Source organism: Cebus imitator, unplaced genomic scaffold (genome assembly GCF_001604975.1).
Source record: "Cebus imitator isolate Cc_AM_T3 unplaced genomic scaffold, Cebus_imitator-1.0 Scaffold748, whole genome shotgun sequence".
In the NCBI taxonomy this organism is placed as follows: Eukaryota; Metazoa; Chordata; class Mammalia; order Primates; family Cebidae; genus Cebus; species Cebus imitator.
In genome coordinates, this window is record NW_016108063.1 from 171,230 (window position 1) to 193,030 (window position 21,801).

The window sequence follows — 21,801 nt, forward strand, 5'->3', positions numbered from 1 at the left end:
ATTACAGGCGTGAGCCACCGCGCCCGGCCTGAAGTAATTTCTTAAATGAGCATTCTAAAATCACTCAGGTTTCCACACACACACACACAAAAACCCTAAAGTAGAATATACACATCAAGTTACAAGTTTATGAGTCATCATAAATAGGTCAACATGAGATGAACTCTCTGTTCTTAGAATTGCAGGCATTTATTTTTAAGCTGGAATTAAAATAATTCAGTACCCATTAAAATGTCAAAAAGTAAAATTTCTAAATTAGGAAAAACATAAAATACTACAATTGCTTTGGGAAAAGATGTGAAATTGGGCTTTGGATTCTGCTACTGTGATGTATTTTTGGGTCGTCCAATGACAGGATACCACCAAGTCTTCATTTTTTTCAGGAACGTGAAGGTACTGGTTATCCAGGGCAGTGCTTCTCTGCATTCTGGTATATGGCTACCCACATTTATTTGGCTTTTTTATTTTGCATTAGTTTCTGATTATAGGTTGAACAAACTAAATGAATCTGAACTTAAAACACTGTTCACGGTGAACAGTATGAACAGCATAAATGAATGATAAACCTACAATGATTTTTAGCATTATGTGTCAGTTCTAATTATCTGATGAATTGTCAGAGAAAATTGAGAAATGTACTCATAAAAAGCAAGCTATAAATTATTACTTAAAAATAAGGCAATATATATTACATACTTATGCAATATTTATAACATATTATTTCCTCTGTGTTCTCACTGTTCATCTCAAATGTGAAGAAACAGGACAAGAAAAACATAGTTGCTTTTGTTGGCTAACTAGTCAGAGTAGTAGTGCCTTCTTCTTAGTGGAAACTCATAAACAAAGTAGATCAACATTTACAGATGGTAGGATGGACATATTAATAGCAATCATAATAAAGCTTCCTTGAGTCTGAGTGAGGAAGGCTGAATATGGAGTTGATCTGTACATTTTTACTAGCCTGGCTATAGTCAGGTCACTCTTGAACAGTAGGTTCCCTAAAAGCAGGGTCTGTGCCTAGGCAGAGGGGACTGCCAAGCACAATAGAGGTGCTCTGAGTGGCATTTCCTCATATGTAGGCTAGCATGTATATATTTTGCTCTTTAGTTAAATAATTTATTAGACAAATATTTACGGAAGCCCTACTAGGTACTATGTTAGGTACTGAGGATACAGCATGAACAAAATACATAACATTCTTGCCTTTTTGAAACTGATCTTACAGGTATGTGTAGGTGATAGACAATAAAAAAAGCACACACACACACACACACGCGCACACATACACACGCACACACACACACATGCACACACAGAGTCATGTATCACTTAATTACCGAGATACATTCTAAGAAATGTATTGTTAGGCAATCTCGTTGTGTGAACATCCATAGAGCATACTTACACAAATCTAGGTGGTATAGCCTACTAAGCACTAAGCTATATGGCATAACCTATTGCTCTTAGGCTACAAACATGTACAAACATGTACTGAATACTGTAGGCAACTGTAACATGATGGTAAGTATTTGTGTATCTAAACATAGCAAAGGTACAGTAAAAATACAGTATTAAAATCTTATGAGACCTCCATTGTATATGTGGTCCATCATTGATTAAAACATCGTTATGTGGCATATGACTCTGTGTGTATAATAATTATTAAAATATATACTACATATATGTATTTATTATGTCAGGTGGCTTTAAGTGCAAAGTAGAAATAAGAAAGGTAGGGGATAGGAAGCACCAGGGCAGGGGAGTAGGATGAGGGTTGTTAGCCATTTCATATAGGTGATTGGAGTAAAGGGTAATCAGAAACTGAAGAAAGGACTATAGTCAATGATACAGAGCTGAGGGAAGAGTGTACAGGGCTGAGGAGAGGCAAGTGCAAAGGTCCTGAGGCGGGAGCATGCTTAATGTCTTTGAGAGCAGTAAGGAGGAAAGTGTGGTTGAAATAAGGGGCAGCTGGTAGGAGATGAAATCAGAGATGTAGGTCCAGACCATGGAGAGCACACAGACCATTTGAAGAACTTTGGTTTCTACTTCGTGTGAGAGAGGAAGTCACTGGAGGCTTATGATATTTGACATAATCTGACTATGACCAGGTAGAACATAAATAGGCTGCCTTATGTCTAGTTGGAATTTAGGAGATGACTGTAAAAACCTAGGTGAGAGATAATGGGAGCCTGGACCATGATGGTAGCATGGAAGGTGAAGGGAAGTGGTTACATTCTGGATACAATCTGAGGATAGAGACAACAGGATTTAATAATAAATTATAACACAGGGTATGAGAGAAATAGAGTCAAGAATTACTTAATTCTTAAAGCTGATAGCTAATGCTAAAAACAGAAAAAAAATGTACTTAACAATTTCTGTTTTATTAACCTACTTACCCATATATTCTAATTCAGCCCATAAAATAAATGTTTACTCTGAGTTAATAGGCAAATGCTAAATTCCATTACTAATCTCTAGGGCTTTTGATTTTAAAAAAATCAGTTGGTTGCAGAAGCTAATATATTAATATTGGAAAAAGGCATACTTAACAATAAATTTCCTAGGCATTAGTATTCTATTTCTGATGGTAATTAAATAACTTAATATTGTATGTGTCAAATGCAATATAATATTTAAAACACTCAATTATATTCCAACAGACCATCCTAACTAAGATTACATTCCTCCCCATTACTCTCCCAACCTACCTGTGTTTTCTGTTGGGCTTTCCCCACTAGAATTTAAGTCCCATGTGGTCAGAAACCTTGTATATCATATTCACCACTATGTCCCCAGAGCTTACAGGTGGAATACAATAAACATTTGTTGAATCAATAAGCCAATATTTAAATATTTCCCACAGAGAAGAGTAGTGAGAAGGAGTACTCTGGGGATGCAGAAATGAGTGAAACTTAGGCTGAAAAAGATTACAAACCACAGAGCGAAGCAGGCAGAAGAAACTAGCTACACATAAAATGAAAGAAGAGCTACAGCAAACATTCAAGCAAAATGTCATAGAGGCACAATGAAAGGAGAAATTAATTCCAGTCCTGGAGGTTTCACTAAGGAGGAAACATTCATCTGAGCGGTAAAATTAAAGTATGATGTAGAAAGAAAAAAAGAAAAAGTCAACTCCAAAATACCACAATAGTATGAAAGGAAAAAACTCCAATTACATTCAGAGATTTGGAAGCTCAGTATATTTGGGGAATGGAAAGCACGGCTAGGAACAAACTGCATAGAGAGATGGGTAATGGGGCTAGGAGAGGATGCTGGGATCCTAGTAATGAGAGAAACTGTGGATCAGGGAACAAGGAAATTCGAAAGGATCTAAAATAAAACCCAAGAGGAGCATGTAGACGCCATTTTCATTTATTACATTAATTAAAAAAATGAAGGCTGGAGTGTGGGGGGAGTGAAGAACTGTTGTTTATGAGTATCGAGTTTGAGTTTTGCAAGATGAAAAGAGTTCTAGAGATTGCCTAACAATGAATGTACTTAACACTACTAAACTGGACACTTAAAAATGATTAAGATGGCAAATTTTATGTTATGTATGTTTTACCACAATTTTTAAAGAGATGGCAAAGTACATATTTAAATTCAGAAGATCTTCAAAAATACTGTTGACATTTTGGGTTACTAATGACTGCAAGTCTAAGAAAACTTATATACTAAACATTTTGCTTTTGATAAAATATTTTTAATTTAAATAAAAGAAGGAAAAAGTAAAACCACAAATGGTGAACTTCCATTCACATTTTTAAAAAATATAAAACTCTTTGAATCATGACAAAACTACTGACCTCTTTCTCCTATAATTTCTGAAACAACTAAAAATGGGAAAATGAGATAGGTAATGAAGCAGACATTAAACTCTGCTGCTGAAAAGAAAGTGATGAAAGTTCAGGTGCTTGAGTATAAAAAGGAGTGAACCAGGAATGGGAAGCCGTGCACTGGCTCTAATTTCTTAAGCATATTGATTTATTCAAAAGTCTATGTCTGATAATAACTCTCATAGCTAAAGCAATGTGGGTCTACTTCTATTGTCTGTGTTTTCTCCTGGCTCTCTGTTGTTGGATCACTCCTAGCAAGCCTGATAAGTTTTGAATGATAGACAGACATGGTACATATTTGTGGAAATACTCTGAGGTTCTGGATAATGTTATCTACCACTCTTTGTGAGAAGTGAACTATTTCTGATTCCCTTTTATTCAAAGGTATAGTCTTTCAAGAGGGTCATTTGAAAGTCTGGAGTATTTATCAAAATTCCTCTTCCCTAGTGGGCCCTGAACTCTAATTTTTGTCCCTTAGCCATATGAAATTGCCAAAACCTCTACTCCACTTAAAATGACCATGATTATAATAAACCAGTATACTAATTTAAGAGGTACTCACATTTTTAATAGTCTTTTCATCCAAGAATATGGTATAGCCAATTATTTATTCAAATCTTATATTTCTCATCAAAATTATCTAGGTCTTTTTTTTTCATGTAGGTCCACATATTTCTTAAAAGGAACAAAAAAATGCCTAAGTAGATCCTGGAATGGGAGGGACATTTAAATATGAAATCAAAAGTAAATTTCTGGTTAATATGACCAAGACATATCTTTAACTCCTGTTTTTCCTAAAATCTCTAAAATGATAGTGGAAAAAAAAGGTTTAAGGTATAAACCTACTAAGGTATAAATCTGTTAGGACAAAGAGAACAGGAAAGAGCCTCAGGACCCTGAGACTCAGACACTGATGGGATTCACAGACACTCCACATCGGAAGACTGAGTCCAAAAGTTCGTTTCCATTCACTAAACACTTAGGAATTTATTATCTGCTTCCAGCTCTCTGATTTTTGAGAAACCAAAGGCTTTTTCTCTGGTGAAAAACACTGTACTCAAGAGTATAAGGCACAGTAGAGAGCAGCAGCTACAAGGATTAAACAGTGGATTTGGTTGGAGGCTGCATACTTCACAGTGGGATCCCTCGTTCCCTTCCTCCACTCTGCTCTCAGGACAGGGAAACAAAGTGTATGTCCTTTGGCCATGAGGTTAGATATTTACTTTTGGGGTAGACTGAAAAGCCTTAGAGAAAAGAATTCCAGATATTAGCATCTGAGGCTTTGTACAATAAAAAGGAGCTTTTGCCATCAGATCACCTTAAGTGAATTCATCAAGAATCTTTCTCCTACCCAGCCAACAGACTTTAAAAAAAAAAGCTCAGTATCATTAACATCAGAGAAATGGAAATCAAAGCCACAATGAAGTTGGGCACAGTGGCTTATGCCTGTAATCCTAGCACATCGGGAGGCAGAGGCAGGAGGATCACTTGAACCCAGGAGTTTGAGACCAGTCTGGGCAACATAGCAAGACTCCATCTCTACAAAAAAATAAAAAATTAGTCGGGTATGATGGCATGTACCTGTAGTCTCAGCTACTTGGGAAGGTGAGGTGGGAGGATCCCTTGAGCCTGGATGGTTGAGGGAGAAGTGAGCTGTGCACTCTACTGCAGTCCAGCCTTAGAGGACAGAGTGAGACCCCGTCTCTCAAACAAACAAACAAAAAAACCAACCTACAACGAGATACCATCTCACACCAATCAGAATGGCTAGTATTAAAAAGTCAAAAAACAATAGATGCTGGTGAGTCTGTAGAGAAAAAGGAATGCTTATACACCGTTGATGGGAATGTAAATTAGTTTAGCCACTGAGGAAAACAGTTTGGAGATTTCTCAGAGAACTTAAAACAGAACTACCATTCAACCCAGCAATCCCATTGCCGGGTACGTATCAAAAAAAAAAAAAAAAAAAAAAAAAAAAAAAAAAAAAAAAAAAAAAAAAAAAAAAAAAAAAAAAAAAAAAAAAAAAGACTACTAGAAGTGGGAGGGGGGAAGGAAGGAGGCAAGAATTGAAAAACTATTGGGGACTATGTTTAGAACCTGGATGATGGGACCATTCACACCCCAAACCTCAGCATCATGCAATTTACCTAAATATATGCAGCCCCTTGAATTAAAAACAAAACTTGAAATAGTAAGAAAAAAAAGACAATCTTGTGTACCCACACACAGAGCTTCCTATAAACTTTTTACTCCTTCACTCTTCGAAATGAATAAATAGCTAAAGAATACCAAACATCTAAAAAAAGAAAAAAAAGAAAAGAATACCAAACATCTGACAAATGCCTCCAACATGAAAGACTGAGGGGAAAAAACCCGAAAGAGATAATGCAGAGCAAAGGAAAATTAAAACAAACAACAAATAAAAACAAAAAAACCCATAATCTCTAGTTTATATCCTTAGAAAAGTAAGACAAAATGTGACATCCATGAAACAACCATAGGACAGGATACTATGAAAAATGAAAATTTAAAACAAGATAGCCAACACGCAAAACTCAATAGAAGAATTGCAATATAAAAATCAAAGAAATTGCCCCAGGAGGCATTACAGAAAGACAAAGCAACAGAAAATAAAGAAAAAAAGATAAATGCTTAGGTAAAAATCAACCAAGTATGCAAAATACAATCACCAGTGAATGGGTATGTAAACATGCCTTATAACGCCACCTGTCTTTCTTTATAAACTTTCCTCTTTCTTATTCAATATAGAGCACCAACTATGTGAAAGACCCCATGGAATAACCGTAATTATTTTATAGGTATAAAGTATAGAAGTCTCTTTAATAGAAAGCTATCTTAGAAGTTTAAGTTAAAGGTCTCGAGCATGGTGAAGAACAGAAGTGTATTTGCGGTCTGGATGATTTTGCAGAGCTGCCCTTAAAGTCTGATGAGACCTCAAAGCCCAGTGACCTGGAAAGAAGGAAGGATACTCCAGGCAGAGAAAATGGTATGAGCAGAGGGACAGATCCCACAAAATTCAAAACACAGGAATTAATTTGTATTGGCTGAAGCACAAAGGTGTTTAGTAGAAGAGAACTGGCGATAGAGAAGCTGTTAGGACTAGCAGTGAACCAAAGAGTATTTCTGTAATTTGGGAGCTGTGAAGATAATGCTGTGAAGTTCTGAATGGAACAAGCGTTATTCCCAGGTTGGATGTTACTGTAGAGCAGAGAAAAGAGCACTGGACCAACAGTCAGACAACTTGCCCCTAAAAGCCCAAGGTTATAAGGCAGGTCACTTCGCCACTATGGACCTAGCTTTTAGAGATGAGCTACTGAAATCTAAAATTCTGCACAGAAAATTGCTGCAAGTGTTCAAGCATCTGACTTGGTGGGATCAGATAAACTGGAAAAGTAACAATAGGAATAGGAAGATAGGTAGAGAATAAAATCTTAAGAAAAAAACCTTAAATAGAACATATATTAAGGAATATAGCTGTATTGTAGATTAAATGTCCAGAAAATAGAAGCATACTGAAAATCAGAAGGCTACCTGTAGACGATCAACATGAACTTTGACTCCTCCAATTATTCCTTTTTTAAGGGCTGCCAGCATATCTAATATGGGGTTGAATCGGCTACCTCTAAAAAATATAAATAAATAAAATGTACAGATTAACAAAAGAATGGTAAATTAATAATCTAATACTAAGTGTCTCTTACATATAGAAAGTATTCTACCACATAAGAAGCACACAAAAAAATCCAAGGATGCCTTTCTTCCAGAGGGCTCACTGTATTCATGGCAGTGAGACACAGACACCTTACTGCTTTTATCAACTTACCTTATATTGTCTTCTCGGATGAGAACAAGGAAAAGTGGACGTCCATGCATTTTCCAATATTGTTTAATGAACTGCAGTGCATTCTGTCAAAACAAAATGAGGTAGTATGTAATGGCACAGTATCTAAGATGAACAGGATGCTTAACCATGAGTGCCAAAGAACCAACAAAATTCACATGTAGCAAGACAGTTCACAATCCAACTCTGAATAATTTAGACTACTCAGGGGTAGAAGTGCTCTAGCAGGTTCTCTGGGTACATGCAAGTTATGCTGAACACCACTTTGAGTTCAATGATTTCAAACTTTGTTCTTAGAAGTAACCACACTACATTGGTTTTAATGAGTTTTTTCCCTCTTTTTTTAAAAAAAAATTTAATCTATTTATTTGTTTGTTTATTTACAGACTGCCAAGGCTGGTCTAGAACTCCTGGGCTCAAATGATCCACCTGCATCAGCGTCCCAAAGTGCTGGGATCACAGGTATGAGCCAATGCACCTGGCCTCCTTTCTTTTTAAAGCCTAAAAAATACAGTTCAAGAATGGCCTCAGGGAGAACAATTGTGCCAGCCATCCAGAAGATTAACTCACTTCGTATTACTGGGGATTTATATTATAGCAAGTAGAGGAGACTGGACTGAATCCATACAGACCCTTAGCAATGTAGGAGTTCTTTATTTGACCAAATATCTATCTACCTATCTGTCAATCAGTCAATCATCTCAAATACTTACATATCATCATGATCATCATCATATCAAAGACTTATATAATATGCCATATGCCAGGAACTATTCTTAGTACTTTACATATATTAACTCATTTAATCCTCAAAACAGCCCTTAATTATTATTCAGTTTTACAGATGGAAAAACAGAGTCACAGAGCAGTTAAGTAACTTGCCCAAGAACACATAGCTGGCAAGTGGCAGAGCCAAGATTTTAACAAAGACAGTCTGGTTCCAAGTTTCATGCTCTGAATAATGATTCTAACCTTCTCTGCTCTGCAAGTAGAAAAGGGAGTGGCAATTTTAACTCATGGAGTTATGAGTTAGTTGAGGTTCTACTGGATATTTTTCATAAATAAAATTATTTTGCTAATTCACCTGTTCAAAAAGAGATAAACTGTCACATGAACATATTTTTCAAAATAGGTCCCCCTGTTTTTCTGAATTGTATCTTTTCATTTTATCTGTAGAAAGGCACAATGAGCAGTCATGCAACTGTATATAAGACAGAGGTCATCTATATTATGCCAATGCTGCAAGTAATTTACACTTCCCCAAAACTACGCAGCTGGTTATGCTGTCACACCTTACACTGTGTTAACCTAGTGTCACAGATACTGAGGAGTATTCAATATAGTAACATGTGATAAAATCAGTGGAGACAAAGTCATTCCATTTTTTAAGAAAGGTGTTCTGAAGCTACCTTTATGTCATCTATCAACAGCAAAACATCTTGAGACATGTAGAAATCACTTAGGTCGAAGATAATCGGGTAACAAACCACAGTCTTTCCTAGAATGCGATAAATCTGTAAGGGAAAAAGTTTTAAAACAAATTAACTAAAAAACATACCAAAGGCAAAGATGCAATACTGTAAGTCCCAATAGAAATCAAACCTGATAAGATTAATTCTGAATAAGCACATACATTAATAGCTCATGAAATTCATGTAATAAAAATTTTAAAGTATCTTGATTGAAGCAGTATACTAATAAACTTAAAGTAGTCTACCTCTAATATCATAAAAAAAGTCCGTGTTTGAGTAACTATTGTTATAATCAGGTAGTTTACAAAGCTTAGAAATAATACATTTGGCAGTGAAGTGCTTTTTTATTTCTATAAGATTTCCATGATATGATGCAAAATAAGATTTACTTGCAGAAAATAATACTTCAGATTAAGTAGTGTGAGTACATAATGAAAATGAAAAAGGATGCATAGCAGGTGAAACACCATTTCAGCATGTGGTATTAGAATCCCAAAGCTTCTTTTTGAGGACATTTCATGAGCACCTTTGATGTACCGAGGCAGCCAATGGGCCTATCTGGCCTTCCGGAGAGTCCTAACTTTTCATTGATACCCAGGTACAAATAAGCCTGTAAGACACAAGTTTATAAATTAAAGTCAGATAAGTTTGTAAATTAGAGTCAGGTAAGAGTCCATGTCACTTTCTTCCCCTGAATATTGCCCTGTTGGTTTCTAATCTTTCCAGAGAAAAAGAAGCTAGGGAACCCTAATCCAAAAACTTGTAGTTAGACAAGCTAGCCAAAGATGTCAACCTAGATTTTGGACAACTGAGAGATTTGAGAGCAAAACTTTCGCAGATCTACTTAGCAACATTCTTAAATTTGATATTGTTCTTACACTATTATAAATGTTCAACTTGCATGGCTCCGACTCACAAAAGAACACAAAGAGGTTAATGCTTCCTGTATCATTAAAAAAACTAGTTAACATTTTAAAAACTAGGGCCATAATCTCCTACTAAATTTCCACCTTCAAATATTTCCCACCTAAATGAAAATGTCTTCATTGATTTTTTCTGATTATATAAATTTTATGAAAAATTAAAACCATATACTCAAAGTGAATGTTCCTGTTTATTTCCACAATCCCTTTTGCAACAACTATTTCTCTGGTGTATGCTGAAAGGGGTAGTTTATTGTGGATCCCTAAAAGGCACCAAGAGTATAGATAGGGTTAAAGACTCTTAAAAGTATATTGATAAATATATGCTCATATTATACACATGTCAATATGTGTCTATATTTATAGAAATGGGTTCATATAATATATTCTGTGTCCCATTTTTTAAACTTAATATTGTGGTATTCAAGATGTTAAAATGAGTCTATGCATTTTTCTGTATATTTCAATGTTGAAATAATTGAAGATATATTAAAACTGAGGGGGAAAAGTCTGCAGAGGTATTAGAAAACAGGGAAGGATGCCAGAGTGGAGCAGAAACTTCTAGAATTTCTACAAGGTTAAAAACAGTCTTAGAATGAATTAGGAGTTAATGTCAGAGCTGAGCACTTAATCTAATCAATAAGCCCCTTTACCCTTTTTAACTCGTATCTCCTGTTAAAGGTAGCTCCCAATTTTTTGTTATTTTAAAAATAATTCAATAAACATCTTTGAACAGTGTGTTATTATATCTGCATGATAATTTCCTAGACTTGCTGGACCAAAGAGGATACATCCTCTTTGAAATATAATGTGAGGCTGGTCACCCTCTAGAAATAATGTACCAAGTTACATTGGTATTAACTGTGAACAGGCCTTGCCATCTTCTTGGGTCAAAATAATACTTCGTTTTAAACTACTGTATAGTTTTTGGTTCAGCATTTTCTGATATAGTTAATGACTATTTGTATGTTATATAATTTTTTTCATTTGTTTCCTTTTCTATGTGGAATTTAGCATTCTTTTTTATTTTAATAAATCCTGGTTTATTAAGAATATTGCCTCTTAAATCAAATATTTTGCCCAGCTTGCTCCTCTTCAGTGTTAAGAAATGTAAGAATGACTGCACAGTAGGTGGAATCTCATTTCAACATGTAGTATTTCAATATAAACATTTTTCTACTAGGAAATTTCACAAGCACCTTTGATATGCCAGGCTGTTTGCTATATTTAGTTATACAGTATTTGTCAGTCATTTCCTCAATGGCTTTTTGGCACTGGTATCATTCTAAAAATGGACTTCCCAACAGCTAAAAAATATTTTTCTATTTTTTTCTTCTAGTGCTTTTATATTTAAATAATTTTAAAAGTTTTAATTTTTGATCTGTCTGCAATTTATTTTTACATTTAATGAGAGAAATAAATCTAACCTATATATTCCTAAATGGAAAATCAAACCAACTATCTCTATACAATCTACAGATTGTGATACAGATTTCAAATAACAACTTCATTGTATACAAAATTAGTGGTGTTGCCAGAACTCTCTGTTCACTGCCATTGTGCACACAGCTATGTGAGAGTTGGTTCTATATCTCTTTCTCCTTTCGAATTGTACATTCCTGTACAACAGCAGCCCAAGTTGGCACTGTGCCTAGCATGTAGCTGGTGCTTAGGAAATACTTGATATATGAATGAGGGAGCAACTGAATGTTCTCCTGAACCACATGTGCTGTGAATATTGATTCTGGAATAGCAGTGGTTTTAGACAAAGTCAACTGGCCAGAAACAGTGCCTTATAAGCATTATGTTGCATAACTGCACTGAAACCATAGCACATAACACTAGACGCGGCCCCCTTTCCCTTACATATTAATAGTTTCAAATTTTCAGAAATAAACAGTAAAATGTGTTGATCTAGGTGGGTTTCCTTTAAATATTACTCTTTATTACAGTACAAGGATCTGTAACAATTTATTTATGGCTCCCCACATTCCAGGGTGAATATAACACTGCCTCCATGTTGTGCACATTCATACCATTTAATGCACCGAAAGACACAGTAGTGACCAAACTATCCAGAAATACAGAAGTACTTCCTACTAGGTCTGTACCGTAGAGCAGAATTCTGTATTCGGAACCCCATGAAGCAAATCACACTATATAGTCTTCACATCATGAATATTATTCACATGCTGCATAAAAGCCCTGCTCTCAGCTGTCTGCCCTCACATCCTCTTCAGTGGGCTGAGGGAGGGAGTGGCTTCTCAGAAGAAAGGGAACAATCGCTGGCATAAGAATATGTCCATCAGCTAAGATTTGAGGGAACACCTTTAGTTTTAAAAGGCAGACTTATAAGGACTGGAATACTGGGCAATATATCTTAGAGGATGAATTCCAAAGAGTAGCTACTTAGGAACCGAACCACAGGCTGCAGCTGCAACCGAAAAACAATCTTCCATCTCAACACATGCACAGGAAGGTTGGCTCTTGCTCACAAATTTGTCTTTTTAGCCACACTACACCAAAATTGTAAGTCATTTGTCAACAACATCTTTAAAACAACAAGATATAAAATGAGCCAGGAACTGGTGTTAAGTCTTTAGTTGCTCTGTAACAGAATGCCTTCTACTGCCTCTGATTCCACAAGCACTTTGTATGACCATCTATTATAACAGTTATCTAAGTGAACTGTAATTAACTGTTTTTTTCCTGTCAAACCAGTAAACTCAGAGGTCACTGAGAACAGGGACAAAGTCATTTCATCTGAGTGTTTTACATAGTGCTCTGCATATAGCATGTGTTTGCTGCTGAATGAATGAATACCACATTCAAGTCATTTGCTCACCATGTTAGCCTTTTAAATCTTGACTGCATGTCTGGTAGGATATAAACTCATCTACTATTAAAATAAGTTGCTAATTATTAATTACACTAAAAAAACAAATTTGGGTTAATTTGTTTTAAGAGTATGTTTATCAAAGAATAAGCTTTGTTGGCATTCTCCAGAGCTTTCAGCAGGAGAATATAGAAGTGTATTAGCAGTGACAGCCTGCTGCTGAATACTAACAGCGCAGCCCAAGAGCCTTAGATTTTAGCATCCTTTTCTCTCCTTCCATGTTGCCTTCTCTCCTTGCCTTGTAACATCATTTCCATCTGGGCATGAGTTTAAACTGTTACCTACTCTAGGGATCCTTGTATTTTCAGCTTATCTCTTAGCAGGGTAGTGGCGGTTAAATTTATTAAAGAAGGTGGAAGGACTCTCCAAGAGCTGGTGCTCTTGGTGGCCTGACACCCAGGTTCTGGTTTGTGTTGCCTAACGTCAAGAACCAGTCCTGATACCCAGCAACGAAGTCCTGCATTTTCCCATGTAACACGTACCTCTCTTCTCTAAGCCTTCATTCTTCTGTTATAGCATCAAGACTTTGACTACAACCATTTACATTAACCTAATAAACTTAATAATGTCCACTTGAGATACACTGTTAGAAAGACTTCTACCAGACACTGAAGTTTGTTCTTATATTGTTTTAACAAATACTAAATAAAAATGGCAGTTTATAAATAAGCAGTGGGTGGGAGTCAACAATGTCCTGTCTCTAATGAGCAAGAATATTCACAAGCATAGGCAATAATGGATCCATCTGCAGAGCAGTGCATGCAAAAGGCCTCAAATGTTACCTTTTAATTCCAACCCAAATAGGTATGGAACTACATCAACGAAATACAGATGTTACTTTTACTTCATAATTGCTTTGAGATCCAGCAAACCAAAGGGGTAGCAGTTACTTCAGACACCATATTTGGCAAGTAAGGCAAGAGAAAAAAAAGAAAGTAGTGAATATCAAAAATATTTAGGTATGAGAAGGCTTTTTTTTTTTTTTGACAAACCTTCTCATACCTAAATATTTTGTGATAATCAAAGAGGAAAAAAATCAAAGATAAAAACAGAAAAAAAGTCAAATCAAAATGTAAGAATACATTTTGATAAAAGAGGAAAAAAAAACAAACCAAAATGTAAGAATAATTTTATACCTATTAAAATTAAGACTAACTTGGGATTTAACTGTTCAGCCTAAGTTAGCAATAGAGTTTATAAAGAAGTAGAAATCAATAAGACCTATAAACATAATGTACATAGACACACACACAGAGTGCAAATTTTTTTTAATAACAGTGTCCATTTAAAGTGGGCTTCTCAATTTCATTAGAAGCTTTCGGATTACTGGTCATATCTCAGAGTCAGATTTTACCTGTGTAACTTGTCTGTAAACTAAGTCCAACCATAAAGCTCTAGTACCTCTATAAGGCAAGGAAAGAAAGGCAGAATCACTTACTTTCACAAGCTCCTGCTGAGGCCATATCTGAATGGGTTCTACTTGCTGAGGAGTTTGAGTTTGAATACCATATGTGTTCAGAAAAACTTGAAGTCTAAAGAGCATAGGGAAAAAAAGAGAGATGTTTTTAGACAACACATTTACAGTTTAGGAATCAGTGAAGGAGGAGGATAAAAGGGAACATGTTAACTTGGAGGACATTATTAATTTATTAGTATTAGCAATTTGCCATCTGCACTAGACTTCAGAGGCTCTTATGGGTTCTCCATGAAGCATCAGATGGAAACATTAGGGGCTGGCAGGGAGAGTAAGCACTGATTTTGGTAATCCCCATGTGTTTGCATGAATTTCTCAAAACTATAACCCAGGCAACATAGCACGGGTCAAAGTCTTTAATATTTACTTCAACTAAAACAAAATTATTTTTAAACATGAAAAGAATGATATGCTGGCCATTTAAAGTGGCATTAATGATATCCTTGAAACCCTGTAAACGAGTTTCTGAAGTTAATCTCTTCTACCATACTTGATATTGTAAGCATAAAGCAATCATTTCCCCTCCCCTCCCCACACACAAAAAAACAAAAAAACAAAAAACAACCTACCATCCATTTGGATTTCATACCTTTGGCTTTCTGCTATAAGTGCCACATGAACTACCAAATCATTTTCCAGTGGGCCCTGTAATGCAGAATAAGGGAGGGGGAAACATTTTAAAAAATCTGGTCATCATCAACTACAATGAGAATCAAGGACAATATTAACCATCTCTAAGCAGTTCATTAAAATGATGGACATCAGCTGGCTCTCAGCGGCCACCTTTCTTTCCTTGCTCGCTACTGCCTACTAATCAATTTGATTGTGTAGACAGAGTAATGGAACACCAAGGAATGGAAAGCCATAAACCTCATCACTATCACAGGGGCTAGCCTGTCAGGGCTATTTTGAATGATGCACAAGAGTAGTCTGGGGACTGAGAGTCATTTTCCATCATTTAATTCTAAAGGAAAGAGGAGGAACTAAAAATAAAAACCCAATTTGTGTATTCTTTGTAAAAAAAAAAGGGATCGTGAGTTAAAATTGTTCATTTGACATTTTAACCACATATAAGGTTATTCCCTTTCTTGTTAGCCAATTTTCCTTTGGCACCTTATACATCAAAAGAGCTTTATTCTAATATGTGATTCCTATAATAGAGCACGAACTACCCAGTTGACTATATAATTAACATTATGTTCATTAAATACAAGCTGTTGTACTTAATAGTTCTAATCAAAGATAGTGTTAGATATTTGCTAATCATTTTTTGTGTGATAAAGATTCACTATAACATGTATTATACATTGTTAAATTGGACCCAGTTTTGAACCTGCATATAATTAACAGAGAACATTAAGAAACACCAATGAATTACAGTATTAGGGAGCTCTGAAAATACTGATGAGACATAACTCTTTTATAGTAATGAATCCAACATTCCAAATAATATGCTGTAAAACATTTGATTTATCATTAATCAGTTCCTCTCTATGGTATTCAACATGCCACTGAAATTTATGTATGATGGAAGGCAAGAAACACCAGCATACATATATCAGCAGTAAATACCATACAATCAAAGGGAGGGTTCCCAGAACCATCGTGAAAGTGCCATTTCAGGCAGACTTTCACGTGATTTAAATGAATGTGTAAGAGAAAATGTGATTTAACAATCCAACAAAAACAAATACCCATTTAAAATGTTATAAATTCTGTTTTTACTTGATAAAGACCTTACAATTAAATGTTTCTCAAAAGGATGAGAAAAAACTTTTCAAAGCCTTATCAAGATTTCTAACAACAAATGGAAAAATTAAGCCTTATTTCTCTTGGATGAAATCTCTAGTATTTACTTTTTCAAAAGGACGAGTGATCTTAAAATACGCCATTATTTACAATCTTCAGGACAGTTATGGGATTCTTAAATAAAAAGCAAATGAAAATATGAGAATACAGATGATATTTTAATAACAATAAATAAGGTAGTTTATAGATTGTAATTGGCAAACTGGAATCTTCTTTTTAAATCACAGGCCTGTTTAGGATATTGTTTCCACTTGTATGACAGAGTACTCGGATCTAAAATGGCCACTACACATGTTGAATTATACTGAGCATCATAGGGACTATTCGATGGCTGAAGAGTTCTTTCATTGTAAAAACTAAGGCTGGGCGTGGTGGTTCAAGCCTGTAATCCCAGCACTTTGGGAGGCCAAGGCGGGCGGATCATGAGGTCAAGAGATCGAGACCATCCTAGCCAACATGGTGAAACACTGTCTCTACTAAAAACACAAAAATTAGCTGGGTGTGGTGGTGTGTGCCTGTAGTCCCAGCTACTCAGGAAGCTGAGGCAGGAGAACTGCTAGAACCCGGAGGGGCGGAAGTTGCAGTGAGTTGTGATTGTGCCACTGCACTCCAGCCTGGCACCTGGCGACAGAGTGAGGCTCTGTCTCAAAAAAAAAAACAAACAAACAAACAAAAAAAAAAGCTAAGCACTTCAGATAGTCTGGTTCATAAACCATCTACCACAATGAGCTTGGATTTTCAACTCCATCTCAAGTGGGACCCTTTGTCCTATTTACCACCAAGAGAAAGAATTCAGCATGGGCAGCCCCACTCCTAAAACTCTCTTCCTCTCACTGCCAAAGTTGGAGACATCTGTTCTGTTTTTATCATTTTCTTAAAAAAAGTCACCGTTGGTTTGTTTGTTTGTTTGTTTATTTATTTATTTATTTATTTCAGACTGGTTTTCACTCTGTTGCCCAGGCTGGAGTGTAGTGGTGTGATCATGACTCGCCATAGCCTAGACCTCCTGGGCTCAGGTTATCCTCCTGCCTCAGCCTCCCAAGTAGTTGGGACTACGGTATGTGCCACCATGGCTGGCTAATTTTTATACTTTTTTGTAGAGATGGGTTTTACCATGTTGCCAAGGCTACATCTGCCCGCCTTGGCCTCTCAAAGTTCTAGGATAACAGGTGTAAGCCACTGCATCCAGCAAACCAACACCATTGTTGTCTAAAATCCATGAAGTCTCTCTGATAATTTACTAATAGAAATTAATACCTTCTTTTCTGAATGGCATTTTTCCTAATAATATTGTAATAATTTCTGCTTATAGGTTACAGACACACACACACATACACACACATATGTATATACACATACTCAAGCCCTATGTGGTACTAGTACACTCCATTTTACAGGCATTTGTTGACTCATTCATCTGACCAGGAGGACACTATCCATAAGACTCCATGTTGGAATATGAATATGACCCAATGTCTCTCCCTGAGGAGTTGAGTCTACTAGGAGGGATGGATAACAGATAAGTTTTCACACATGTGCTTATTATCACATAGAAGTATTTTACTGGTATCTTTCTTTGGCAGATTTACTTCATTAAATTAAGTGACTGCAGGACATGACATTCTGTGAATATACCATACTTTATTATTATTTAATTTTTTTTACTTTATTTTTAAAATGTTTATTTCAATGGATATTTAAGTGGTTTCCAATGTTTCATTTCTGCAGGTAATATAATAATTGTCCCTATCTCAGAGAACTGCTGAAGATTTAGGGAAAGAATAAAGTGCTAAGCACAGTATTTGACACAAAAACACTCAATAAAGGGTGGTAATTCTTGCTGTAGTTGCACAGTTGCTTACTGTTGTCTTCACACCTGTCCTTGGACACCTGTTCCCCTCTCCTTGTGTAGATTTGCTATAATGCCAGTGTTGCCCAAGATCCCATTAGCGTCCACCATTCTAAGACATTTAGATTATCCATTATCCTATTTTTTTTTATATGGCTAGTTCTTCCCCAGATGATTCTGTACATCTTTTAAAAGACATCCTCAGGTGACTTACCACCTTCTTTAATGCTGTGGTCTGCATGTGTGTGTTCCTCCTGAAATTCAGGTTGAAATTTTAACCCCCAAGGTGATGGTATTGGCAGGGGCTAAGGGGCCAGGGAATGGAGAGGGGTACTTAGGGAGGTAATTAGGTCATAGGGGTGGAACCCTCCTGAGCAGGATCGGTATCCTTATAAAAGCGGCCCTGTACCCTTCCCATCATGTGAGGACACAGGGAGAAGGCACCATCTATGAACAAGACAGCATGCCCACACCACACACTCAATCTGTCAGCACCTTGGTCTTGGATTACCCAGCTTTTAGAACTGCAAGAAATAAATTTCTCATGTTGATATGCCACCTAGTTTATGGTATTTTGTTACAGCAACCTGAACAAACTAAGACATTTAACTACTACCCATTTTTTTCCTTTCATTTCTCAAGCATAAGACTATAACTGTGTCCTTACCTTTCTTGCCTCTGTACTTCTGTCCTCTACAATCTATCCTGGTCTGTCTTTGGATATACATAATCCTAACACAAGTCTACGGTTACATATTCATTCTATTTATTCTCTCTCTCAAGTCTCATCGACTCTGGTAGCTTTAAGTTATTATCTCTAAGTGTCATGGGATCCTTGGGGTGTCGCTTTGACAGTCAGAGATCTCTGTGGCTGGTGAAGCCTTCTGCCTGAGTATTGTGCACACCCCTGGGGCTCATTCCACCCACTTGGCCTAGTAGGCTGTGCTCAGCTCGCACTACCAGCCTGGATCCCATACCTGCCAAGGGTGAGCCAGGTGTGGGGTGGTGAGGGGTGTGTGGGCGAGCAAGCACAGGGTCAGGCCACTGCACACAGCCAGGCACGGTGGCTGCTGTGGTGGGGCGGGAAGCTGCAGGCACTGGTACAGGTGCCAGCTCTGTGCGAGGCTGTGGCTGGATCAGACGAACTGCACGCAGCTTCCACTGCCGGCACCTGCGTCTGGATGAGGGGAATGCGCAGAAGCTTGGAGATCCCAGGAACTTCAGGGCCCCAAAGAGGGTATCACAGCCATAGCTCAGGGAGCCCTAGGTCTGGGCTCTCTGAAGGGCTACAGCTCTTCTCTCTTTGTGGTCACTCACAATGTGGTGAGTGGGGTGAGGGCAGCGCATGTTACATGTTTCAGCCCTGTTTGTGTTCCAGCTCTTTCAGTCCTGCCATTTGGCAAGTCCCAAATTCTTGTCCCGCCTCCAGGAAGAATGAGGTATATAGACCACTGGAGGGTGAGCAAGGCAGAGAGGAGCTTTATTGAGTGACAGAATAGCTCTCAGGCGACTCAAAGTGGGTAGCTTCTTTTTGCAGGCAGGTTGTTCCAATGAGTATCCAGCTCTCAGCAGAGAGGAGACCTGCAGCGGGTACCTCCTTTCTGCAGTCAGGTCATCCTGATGAGTCGAGGAGACATGAAGACCCAAAGTGGGTAGTTCTTTCCTGCAGCTGGTAGTCCCTATGTCTGTGCAAGTCTGGCTGAGTCTGGCAGTTTGTATGGGCTCAGAAGGGAGGAAGTTCATGCTGGTTGATCCATGGGTGGCCATGGGTGGGCCTGGAAAAAGCACAAGTTCTCATCCTGGACTGTAGACTCCATTCAGGGGTGGCAGCCCAGCACCCAGGCTTCAGGTTATCCCTGGTTTGAAGGTAAGCTTTCACCAGAGACCCACCCCCTGCCACCCAGGAGCCTGTTTGCCTCCTGCCATCATCAACATGCTGTCCAAGGTGCCCAGGCTGTTTGTGTCAAGTGGTGCCTGCAGGCCCACACCAAGCTGATCTCAGCCTCTATGCTCACCGGTACTCAAACATGGGAAGGGGCTGAGGCAGCAGGGGGTTCGCATGCCAGCGTTGCCCTGAGCGTGCGCACACCCAGCTGGGTTGCAACAGTGCCTGGGCTTGGTCACAACTTTGCTCCATACTGCAGCAGGTGCTGAGAACAGGGAGAGGCCAGGAAACGAGAGCGGACACTTCTGAGCCTGTAGGGGCCAGGGGCTTCCCGGGCCCCTGCAAACGCAGGGATGCCTGAGTCTGCAGCTGCTGCTGGGCAGCTGCAGCTGCACCTGAGAGTGTGGGGCTCCTACCCTGCCAACTCAGTAGGGAATGGGGCTCCTCCCTACTGCTGGCCCCCTGTGGCTCCAAGGAGGGTGCAGCTCTGGCCATGCCTCCCCTGCTGCAGTTGGTGTCCCTGCAGCAGCTGCTCCAGACAGGTCGCAGCCACCATCATAAGCAGATGCCATATTTATATTTGCAGTCTTGACTTTTTCTTGAGTTCTAGTTCCCACATTTTAAACTGTTTTTTGGACATTTTCTCTTGGCTTTTCCAAAGTTAATAGATCTAAAACTCAACTCCTCATCGTCAACCCCACCTCCACCCCAAACAGGTTCTTATTCTTTAAACCTCATTTAATGGGTCACTCTAACTCAAAACCTCAGAATCATCTTTGATGCTTCTCTTTTACCCTCCATTTGCAATTAGTCACCAGAATCCCGTTAATCCTTCCTTCACATAGTATCTTGAATGCTGTTTGTCTTTGCATTTCTATAGCAACATTCAGGATTTAAAAGTAGCAACAACTGCGAACACTTTATATAACCATACTCCACATACCAGGAACTGTATAAGTGCTTTATCAAACTATTATCCCATTTTACAGGTTAAAAAATGAGGCATAGAAAATTTAAGCAATTTATCCAAGGACATAGACCTAGCAGAGCTAGAATTCAGACCTAGGCAGTGTGACTGCAGATTTTGTGCTCATAATCACTCACTTACCCTGCCTCTCAAAGAGCAGAAAGAGGGCAGACTTTAGATTCAAAGACCTACATACAAGTCCTATCTTATCACTTCCTCCAGCAATGACCCTGTTCATCTGATAGATGCTTTAGCTTACTGTGGCAAAAGGAGACGTGACGCAGAAAGCTGAGGAAGCTTATTGCGGTGGTCATCAAGTGCACTGTTTACAGTTGTCTGGTATGTTTTCTCCTCCAGGTTGTGGAATGAATGCCTTCCGGTCACACAGGTCTCAACCACCATCCTTTCTGCATAGGCCTTCTCTCTCCACCATGGCCAAAGTCACTCTCCTCAGGCACCTCTAGCCCCAGTCTACCACTTTACCTTATTTTGCCTGCCTCATAGTACCTGTCCCATACAGAAATTATATCACTTATTGTTACTCATTGCCTTCAGAAAGTAACTCCCTAAGGGCAGGAAACTTGATCTAGCTGGTCTACTGCCACCTCCCCATGTGTGGAACATTGCAGGCATTGATGAATGACTGCCCAGGCAAGTTTCTCAATTCTTTGCTTATGTGTAAAATGGAAAAAATATTTACAGTGCCTACCACAAAAGAAGTGGATCAAACAAAATATTTGCAAACTTTGATCTGTTACACAATGATATTTATACTGGTATTTGCTGTGTGACTCACTATGTCACTTAACCTCAATAAGCCTCAGT

The 21,801-nt window shown here is 38.0% G+C and overlaps 1 protein-coding gene across 10 annotated transcripts in view; it reads right to left on the reverse strand.

Annotated features, from left to right (window-relative positions):
* PHKB (phosphorylase kinase regulatory subunit beta) overlaps positions 1–21,801 on the reverse strand; it is a 232,896-nt gene that overhangs the window by 42,958 nt on the left and 168,137 nt on the right. For all 10 annotated transcript variants that reach the window (XM_017519449.2, XM_017519443.2, XM_037735191.1 and 7 more), the window contains 6 exons: positions 15,056–15,111; positions 14,431–14,524; positions 9,700–9,783; positions 9,111–9,215; positions 7,684–7,766; positions 7,392–7,482 (listed from right to left, as the gene is read on the reverse strand). In XM_017519449.2, the coding sequence (XP_017374938.1) occupies positions 7,392–7,482; positions 7,684–7,766; positions 9,111–9,215; positions 9,700–9,783; positions 14,431–14,524; positions 15,056–15,111 (513 nt within the window). The remainder of the gene's footprint in view (positions 1–7,391; positions 7,483–7,683; positions 7,767–9,110; positions 9,216–9,699; positions 9,784–14,430; positions 14,525–15,055; positions 15,112–21,801) is intronic.